The sequence below is a fragment of the Phalaenopsis equestris genome, unplaced genomic scaffold, assembly GCF_001263595.1.
Source record: "Phalaenopsis equestris unplaced genomic scaffold, ASM126359v1 Scaffold000402, whole genome shotgun sequence".
In the NCBI taxonomy this organism is placed as follows: Eukaryota; Viridiplantae; Streptophyta; class Magnoliopsida; order Asparagales; family Orchidaceae; genus Phalaenopsis; species Phalaenopsis equestris.
The window spans coordinates 414,948-425,025 of record NW_018164844.1 but is presented as its reverse complement, the minus strand read 5'-3'; the positions used below and the strand labels follow the sequence as shown (position 1 = coordinate 425,025).

The window sequence follows — 10,078 nt, the reverse complement described above, 5'->3', positions numbered from 1 at the left end:
AATGGTTTACATGCCCAACATATTCAATGGAGAAAAACTGAAAATATCACAAATGATATCTTAAATATAACATATTGCCCCAATACTTCAACAGCTTCCATCATGAATATATCTTCTACTATAATGCACCAACATATTCAATGATTACGAGAAATAGTATCATTTGTATCTTATGGAATATATTGGTGGAATCATTTTAATTTGTTCATGATTAGTCATTTTTTTCCCTTTGAAATTTTCATATAAGAACTCTAGTGTCTTTCCTATCTACCTATAGAAGCTAGATCTTTGTACAATGCACAATGAGCACACTCACCCCTATGTAGTTGAAAATTCATTTTGAATGAAATTATGTTAATGGGGGATAAACTTTATTTTTAAAAGTTGTTCATTGAACTTATAATTTTTTCAAAATTGGTTTGAGTAGTCAAACTTTGAATTGTTTATAACTTAGTCCAAACCTCATTATTCTCACAAGCAGATGATCCCACAAATGTTGGTCTCGACCACAACATAGATCACATTAATGCTTGCGCACAACCAACTTTGTTCTTCTTATTCTCACGTCATCAGTCTAGTTTATGACTTCCTTTAACATCCTCTATCGTGGTTGTTGAAATCTTTTTGTTGATGTATCTTGTAGTGAGCTCCAATGTGAGTTTATGCGTAACCCCATTGATGCCTTCTTTCAGCAAGCTTCGTCATAGTCTCCATCTTGATTTTGCATGCCAGTAATCTCATTGATACCATTCACAAAAAATCCTACCCTTGTGAAGTCTTCTTCTTTACATGTCAATGGTCCCGTCAATCCCTTCTTGCACCAACTTTCCTTATGAACTGTTCTCCTTCACAAAACGTCAGTCCAATTGATACCTTCTTATAACGAGAGATGAATGAAAAACTCTTATGAGCTCTTCTCCTCCACACACCATCAACCCAATTGATGTCTTCCTACAACAAGGGATGTATGACAAATTCTCATCATGCGATCCAAGGTTTGAACCATGTCGACTTATGTTTGAACCAATTTGAAAAAGCTTCAAATGGTATTGACTTCAAAAAACATATTTCAAGAATGCAGAAGTTATCTGGCTTAATCTCTTCTATAGGACTGTTTTGTCTAAAATGAACTTTTTGGCTTAATTTCCTCTATAAAATATGCATTAGGCATATTATAAGTCATTGAAAGCCAAGTATTTCTATACATTCTGACATATAAATTGATGTTATCTAGTCATCGATATGTAACTCTACATTATTTTAAAACTACTCCAAAAATAATATTTCTAATTTTATTTGTTCTAGTATTTGAAAGCACACTTATGATTTTGATGTTTGTTGATTGGACAAGCAATTGAAATACTGTCACCATAAATAAGCCAAAAAAGTTAGTGCATCCTACATATCATTTCTTTCTTTTTATTATGTTATTTTGGGAAATTTACATACATGCCACACGAGGCATACCTATTTAGATGTGTACCACTCAAAGTTTGATATTTATATTTATAACACCTCGGAGTCATAAAATTATGCATGGATGTGTGTATTTCAATTTTAAAAAGCTAGCGACGGTAATATTTTTGATGTGATGTTAAAAATTTTAGGATGCATATAAACAAGAATGTATAAGTGTTAGATATATAAATACATAAAAATTTTGCGGTAGGTATTGTTGTTGTTGTGAGATCTAGATATACCAGTTGATGTGGTATATCTATAAATCAAACAGGAGAATGATCGACAAAACAAAAATAGAACGAGAAAAAATCACACCATAAAATAGTAACACCACAGCGAAACACACAGATTTACGTGGTTCAGCAAATTGCCTACGTTCATGAAGTTGCAGAGGATTTTACTACTTAAAAAATTTACACTAGTCGATCACCTCGACTTACAAGATGAATCTCTCACTCTCACTTCGTTGCTCTCTCTTCTTCTCTCTCTTTTATTCTCTCTCTGTACCGAGATACATCGAAGAAACTCTACACCGAGATATACCGAAGAAGATAAACTTACAAGAGAAATAAACTCAATTTCTCTTTTGCCACAGGCCACCATGAAGAAGCCGAGGGAGAACAATCTTCTTCTTCTTCTTTCTTCTTTCTTCTGCCGCAAGGAACTACTTCTCGCACTTTCCTTCTTCTATCCTGAGGAAACCTTCCTCTATTCTGAGGAAAAAAAATAAGAACACCGTGACTTCTCTTAAATTGAAAGGAGAGTCGTGTGATACCTTTTATCGCAAAAGAGAAGGCGGGGTTGGCGACGTTTCGCGAAATGGAGGGAGCTGCAGTTTTCGCAAAACCGTAGGGTCGCGGTCGCGACATTTCGTGATCGGGCGCGGGAACGGGAGATCGGAAGCGGGATCAAGAAAAATCGGGCTCCAGCGCTAACAAGTATGTAATGTCGCCTATTATTTTATGCTTATTAATAATGTTCTTCAGCTATATTTTTAATAATTATTTTGTATTCACTATTATTTTAGTTTTTTACTATTCACAAGAATTTTAATGGTTAAAACTTAAATTACATTTAATTTTTAATATCATAATTTTCTTAAAGAGTGAATATTAGCAAATTCATATTTGTATACCATGAAATACATTGGGGTAGTTGATGGGAGGCCTAAATAATTTCAAGAAATAGTAATGAAATTAAAATAGAAAAAAAAAAAGAGAATCTCAAAATGAAAAATCTTTAGTCTTCTGGTCTGACTTAAAGTAGTTGCACTTGATCAATCAAATCTTTAGTCTTCTAGTGAAGTGTCATTTGTTCTTTCTTCTCTAGGCGATCCTTGACTTATTCCAGCTGAATTTTCTTGAGATTCGTGCTGACATATTTATGCATAATTTTAAAACTAATAAAGTCGAACCAACCAGTTTGACCGATTCAACGTTGAACTAGTCATTCAGGGCTCGTTTGGGGCTGCTTATTGGGCGCGGTGGCGGTTTGAAAAAGCCGCAATGGCTTTTGGAAAACATGTTTGCACGAGCATTATCGTACCGCTGATATGCGATATTAGAGGAAAATTGCGAAATCGGAGAAGCCCCCTCCCTTCGCGTCTTGCGTTTAGTTCGCATGTTAGGGTGAAAAAGACCTCCCGTGCCCCTCTTCGGTCCCCGTCGCCCTCACCTTCACCCTCTTCCTCGCGACCGTTGAGACAAAAATTCCACTCTCTGCTCTCCCTCGCCCTCAGTCGACAAACAAAAAACCAGTTTCTCGCTTGGTATGCACCATTGCTTTCGACCTTCTCTGATTTGTCAGATCTGGTTCGACCCTTCACTTGTGTCTCCTTCATCTTCATTTGGATGCATCATTGTTGGTTTCAGAGGTTATAACAGCTTTTATGGAATTTTGGATGGGTGATTTTGCTAGATCTAAAATTTGGAACCATTTTTTGTTTGGATGCTTTTAACTTTTCTCTGATTTTGCTCGATCTGAAATTTGGATGTAGTTTTTGTTTCACTTGTGCTTTCGACCCTTCTCTGATTTTGTTAGATTTTCATAGCCCTGAAATTTGGATGCAGTTTTTGTTCAGTTTTGCTTTTGACCCTTCTTTGATTTTGCTATATCTGAAATGTGGATGCGATTTTTGTTCAGTTGTGTTTCGACCCTTCTCTGAGTTTGCTATATCTGAAATTCACATGCGGTTTTTGCAAAATGATTATGGCAAGCATTCGAGTATATTTCTCGTTGCGGTTTCTACATAATTGGTGCAATTACCATTGTTTAGGAATAATCCTATACATGGAATAACATATATCACTTTTAAAATTTGAGTGCTTTGTATGTTGTCATTAGATATATCGAAAGTATGGCTTATATGTTTTTATGCTAATATGAAAGTTTTGCCATTATATATGCTACAGAATTGGTGCAATTACCATTGGGTTAGAATAATCCTATACATGGAAAGATGAGTTATTTACCATTGGTGCAATTACGTGGTGCAATTACCATGGTGCAATTACAGTTCTTTACTTCATATTATAAATTCGTGTGCTTTGTATGCAAAGATGAAAGTTTAGGCATTAGATATTTCGGTACATGAGAATTTGGTTGCTACAAAATGGTTCTGGCATTCGATACATTAGATCTATTTGTGTTCTTTCTATACATGGGGTGATAATAACATATATCAATTCTGGGTTTATATGAAAGGCTTCCCACTTTTACAGCTGTCAAAATGCAGATACCTAATGGTTGTTTATAAATTCATCTTGTTTCTGTTGCTTATGCATTATATGAAAGGTTTTCATATGACATAGATATGGCTTCCCACTTTACTAGCTGTTAATATGCGGATCAGAGAAATGCATTAGCTATTATATGAAAGACAAGACATTGGAACATTTCATTTTGGTGTAGCAAGAGGATGAAGCCTCTAATGGCTAATTTAATTTGTAGTTCTACTACTTTTATTAGTACCAATGTGAGAAAAGAGTGGAAAAATTGCATGTTGTAGTGTTCTCCCTTGAGATTCATAGCTATGTAACCTTACACAATTGCATGATAAAACATGTTCGATGACTTACTGTGGATATAGGTCTTTGACCGAACCACATAATTCCTTTGTGTCCTTATATGTTTTTTTTTTCTTTTCTTTTAGCAAATTGGTAGCTTTGTGCTTGTGCATTTATTTTTTAATACAATTTTCTTATTCATGTTGAGTTATAATATCAATTTCTTTATGCAATATGCAATTCTTCATATAATTCTACCATGGCTTAGAAAAATGAAGGTGGTCCCTCAATGATGTGGGATAAGGAAGTTACAAATATTTTCTACAACCTCTGCATCACCGCGATTGAGATCGGGAATAGACCAACCACCTATTTCATCAAGGAAGGTTGACAGAAAATAGCTCAAAGGTTTAAAGAACTGACTTGAAGGGATTATGACAGATTGAAGTTTAAAAATAAATGAGATCAATTGAAGGAGTGAAAAATTTGGAAGGAGCTAAAACATGGATCCACGGGGTTGGGCTGAGATCCCATCAAACAGACAATTGATGCTTCAGATGAATGGTAGGCCAAGAAACTAAAGATAAAATTGTCATTATTTTTTTTGCTAATTACAAATATTTTCAATTTAAACAATTATCCCCCTAAACTCACTCCTTATTGTAATGTTATAGACAATACCGACAGCGAAAAAATACAAGCAGAGCGGAATTGAGTTGGATCTTGAAGATAAACTTGACATAATGTTCAAGGGGGTGGTGGCAACGGGAAAACATGCATTCAGCCCTAGTGAGACGGGGTTTGTAGGAATACTAGATGATTTTCCACCAGGGTCGGTGGCGGTTGAAGAAGAAATACACACTGTTAACCAGAGGGAGATGGGGGAGTCATGCTCACAGATGAAGAGGCTCATGCTAGGAAGAAGAAAGAAAGAAAATGATATTTTGTGAAAACTTTATTTGACAAACTCATAGATGCTTTTGGAGCTCCATCACCTGCTCCGATTCCTGAAAGCACTATCTTCGATTGTCTTAGAACTTTCTCTACCATCCCTGGAGTTGTAATGGATAAGCGCTTTCTTGCAATATGTATGAAAAAAGTTGAGGATCCAACACATAAACACATATTATGTACTCTTCGAAGTTATGTACTCACATGTTATTTGGAGTTATGTTTTTTTTTGTTAAATGTACTTTTACTTGATTTCTGAATGCATATTAGTAGAGCTCTAAATTTTTTTTATTCTAATTGGCTGGGTGTTGTCATTATTTTTTTTTTGCTTGATTTATTGATTAATAATTGATGAACTAACCGGGATCTTTCTTCCTTTAGGATGGATCCACAACATGAACGTCGTAAGAGAATGACATGGGCTGCAGCTATTATCATATTATTGTTGGAGTATTACCGGTAAAGCAGTGTTCATAATTGTAGCCCATGTCATTCTCCAACAATAATATGACAATATATATGACATCCAATTAGGTTCAGTAACATATTTGGACCTCCAGCTTTGTTGGGGATAAATGGGTAAGTGAGATGCTTTCTAGACATCCAATTAGGTTTAGTAACATATTTCAATTGACTGTACCGATATTTATGGATCTCCTGCACGGGTTATCCCTGAATCACAGACTCTAAGGTTCTTCAAGAATGACGAGAAGGGAGATATTGGCCATAACGCTGAATATTCTGTCACATAACGAATCAATTAGGGGTGTTGTGGAGAGATTTCAGCATTCATTGGAGACAATAAGTCGTTATTTCTCCAAAGACATACAGACACTTGTTAACTTAGCTGCTAAAATTATCAGGCTGGAGGATCCAATATTTGTTAATACTCCAAGAGAAATCGCAACTGATCCCCGTTACATGTCGTACTTCAAGGTAACTATTGTTTTCTTTACGTATATATAAAAAAATATATCTTTTCTAACCCTGTAAAATAGAATTGCATAAGTGCAATTGACCGTACTCACATTGATGCCCGAATACCTAGCCAGGACAAGGTGACTTACATTGGTCGAAGTCGTTCAACCACTCAAAATGTCATGGCGGTACGTGACTTCAATATGTGTTTCACATATGTTATAATTAGTTGGGAAAGGAATGCACATGACAGTCACATTTTATCATTTGCTACTAGGAATAGATCGTAGGGTTTTCCTCATTTGCCTTCAGGTATGTTTTGATTTATAAAATCATTAGGTATAGGTATTAATTGGAAATAACAATGCTTCCATAACATGAAAATACTATTTGGTTGATGTTGAATACCATGTGCAGAGGGGCTATTTGACGCCATATCCTGACATTAGGTACTATATTCCTGATTTTGAGCGAGCAAGTGACACTATTCGTGGTAGGAAAGAAATGTTTAACAAACGTCACTCTTCTTTACGTGGGGTAATTGAAAGAGCGTTTGGGGTTTGAAAGAAGAAATGCGTCATCCTACGTGATATGTCGTCATATCCATTTCAAAAGTAGGTGCATATTGTGATGACAACAATGACACTTCATACTTCATCCGACGACATCCTTCACGTTCTGATACGTACTTTAGCATGACTGATAACTATGAGTTGAATGTCTATGAGGAACCATTTTTAATCAGAAATTATGATCGGGTCTTCAGTTCCTGAGGAAGAGAATGACTTGAGTGATTTTAATGATTTTGATATTCATGACGCGGAGGGTGTGGCTGAGATGGCTGCTCTGAGAGAGTTTATAACAGATGCTATCTATGACAGCTAATCCAACAAGTCTTTCTTTTCTTCGTACATTACAGATTTATTATGATTTGTATTTTTTTTGCTTTTTTGGGATAAGATCTGACATAATGTTTTTTTTTGCAGTTATAACAACATGACGTCTAAGATTTCGGTGGCAGATAAAGATGTTTTTTGTTACTGTGGACTACCGACTCCATTACTTACGTCACGTCAGCCTCATAGTTATGGGAGACAGTTCTACGGATGACGCAAGGGTGTTTCAGCTCGTTGCTCTTTCTTCCGATGGGCCGACAGTCCCACATGTTACACTGCCAGCAGTGATGAAAATCTAGTGTTTTCTTAGGTTGATAGTGCAGCTGAAGACAGACGTAGTCATAGTTTGAAATTAAATATTTTAATATTTTTTATCGTAGTTGTACTTGTCTTTATTCTATTTTTATTTTTTCTGGTGCTCATGAGAGTGTGAGAACTATATGTCATCTTTTGAAACTGATCTGTGATGATTTTATGCTTATGTACTTTCTCCTTCTGTAATACCAATAAGCTATTTTGAATAAGCTGCACGAAACAGTTTTAACAGATACGGGCAAAAATGTCATTAATACAACCATAACTACCAAAAAACTATTCTGAATAATCTGCCCCAAACAACAAGCCAACTTATTCTGATAATCTGCAGATTATCAAATTATCAGAATAATTTGCATATCAATAGATTATAAATAATCAACAGCTGCCCCAAACAGACCCTCAATCCGTTCGGTCCAAGCTCAGAATAATTTCTACATAGAATCGCGATTGAACAGGTCAGAATCGATGTTGATCCGAAAAACCGATGAATCAATTCAATTTTTAAATAATAGTCCAGTTCAAATATTATTCAGTTTTAGCCTTTTGATTTTGATCGGATGACAAAAAATAAGATATTTAAATTAAAAAAAATATCATATCTTAAATTTTTTATTTAGAATATTATTTAAAATATTCAAAAGTATTGCCTTAAAATTAAATATTATACATTGAATTGATAAAAATAGTATTAATATATCATTATTTTTTTATTTAAATTATATGAAAATAATTTAGATATTTATTACTATCATTGAATCACTAACCGGTAAACCATTCTTGATTTTATGTATCACCCAAGTTTTCACCAAATACAGCATTAAAATACAGATCTTCATTCATTAATTAAAAAAAAAATACATCCAACATCTCAAACTGAAAACAAACATAATTCAAAATATATCACAAAAAAATCAAAAGAGAAAAACAAAACCAATCCACCCTACGAATCATCATTTTTTTTACCACTCATGTGAATGAAAGATTCAATGAAAATAGATCTAGATCATCCATTTCCAGAACTTCATCCGGAGCTTAACCTTGCAGCTCGAATCGAGATTCGAAGCCGTGCCGGCCTTCTTCCCCTTCGGAGCAGCAATCTCAATCCCGTCACAGTACACCTTCATCCGAAACTTACTCGTCTTAAGCCGACCGACCTTCATCCTTACCTTCGTTTCCATGTAGAACTCCAACGGAACTGTGCCTTTTTTCAGATCCGATCTCGTCGACGCCAATGAGCTCAACACCGTCGTGTTCTTCGCACTATGCACGAAGCCAGGAAACGATCCCTCACCGATTCCGACGCCGTTGGATGAGATGGAGATTGAGATCTGGTCGTAATTGTAATCAATTCGGGGATTAGGGTTTCGCGCCGTGACAGAGAGGTCGAGCCGGGAGGTGAAGTGGTTGGATGAGGTGGTGTTGAGGGAAGAGAGGCGGAGGGAAGAAATCGAGAAGGTTGGTCTGTGGGGACGGTAGATGGCGTAGAAGATACCGCCGGCGATGGCGGCGAGTACAATGAGGGAGAGGAGCGCGAGAATGGCGGAGATGCAGCAGCCACGGAAGCAGGGGCTCTTCGATGACTGCGGTTGGGGACGATATTGGTAAATGGGGCGATTGAAGGGCTGGTTCTTCGAGGAAGGAAACGGAGGCTGGGGATTAGGTTTTGCAGGTTGGTATTGTTTGTCGGCCATTGCTCGTTGAGGTGCTTGGTTGGAGATCTGGGAGGGGATAGGTTTAGGGTTTTATGGTTGGAGGTGGTGGGGAAGGGAAACATTGAAGAAGAAGAGAATGGGAAGGAAGGAGTGATGGAGAAAGGAATGGTTTACCTGTGGGAGATTTGTGCTTTTTACCTAATTCTGATTCCCGCTCTTGTTTGTGGGAGTTTGGTAGGGGTGAGGACGATGACCTAAATTACGGTTCCGATTCTGACAGTAAGGGAATGCACGCCATGGAACCGCGGTAAGAGTTTTTTTAAAAAATATTTTATTTGATAATTATTTTTAGAAATTTTATAAAATTTTTATTGCTATTTAAATGTTTAAACAATTTAAAATTATGATATAATATTATTAAAAAATTAAAATTAATTAACCCATAGAAAAATTTTAACTTCTAAAAGTTCTTTTTTAAAATAAAAAAATGATGAGTTTAAAAGATGGTAAATGAGCCTTATTTAAAGTCAAAAGAGCTTGCAATACATTTGGCTCTATACTTATAATAGAAACTTAGGATATAATGGATATTTGAAATAGAATTTAGCATCGTTTAAATGGGATTAAAACCATGGTAAATGAATATGTTGGCAATTTTAGAAAGGATAGGAAGTCCTAACTTAAGATGGAGTCTATCAATGTAGATCACAATCCATCCTCTATTAAATATGGGGACTCATTATTCTTTACTCTCTAAAGCTATCATTGTGAGGTTAACAACTAAATCAAGCTCATGCTCTAGAAAACTCATAAAGTAAATCTTTATAAGGCTCTTTGGACTATTCATGGTGGAATACAAAAATTTGAGAACTCAAAG

General features: G+C 35.8%; 1 protein-coding gene across 1 annotated transcript; it reads right to left on the bottom strand.

The window, feature by feature from the left end:
* Positions 1-8,479: 8,479 nt before the first annotated feature.
* On the bottom strand, positions 8,480-9,480 carry LOC110026855 (NDR1/HIN1-like protein 2). The gene has a single exon (XM_020728037.1). The coding sequence runs from the start codon at positions 9,238-9,240 to the stop codon at positions 8,548-8,550; it is 693 nt and encodes a 230-aa protein (XP_020583696.1). The 5' UTR covers positions 9,241-9,480; the 3' UTR covers positions 8,480-8,547.
* Positions 9,481-10,078: the final 598 nt, after the last annotated feature.

Bases quoted from the DNA above. Each gene is read 5' to 3' on its own strand.
- LOC110026855 (XM_020728037.1), bottom strand. From the start codon at position 9,240: ATGGCCGACAAACAATACCAACCTGCAAAACCTAATCCCCAGCCTCCG.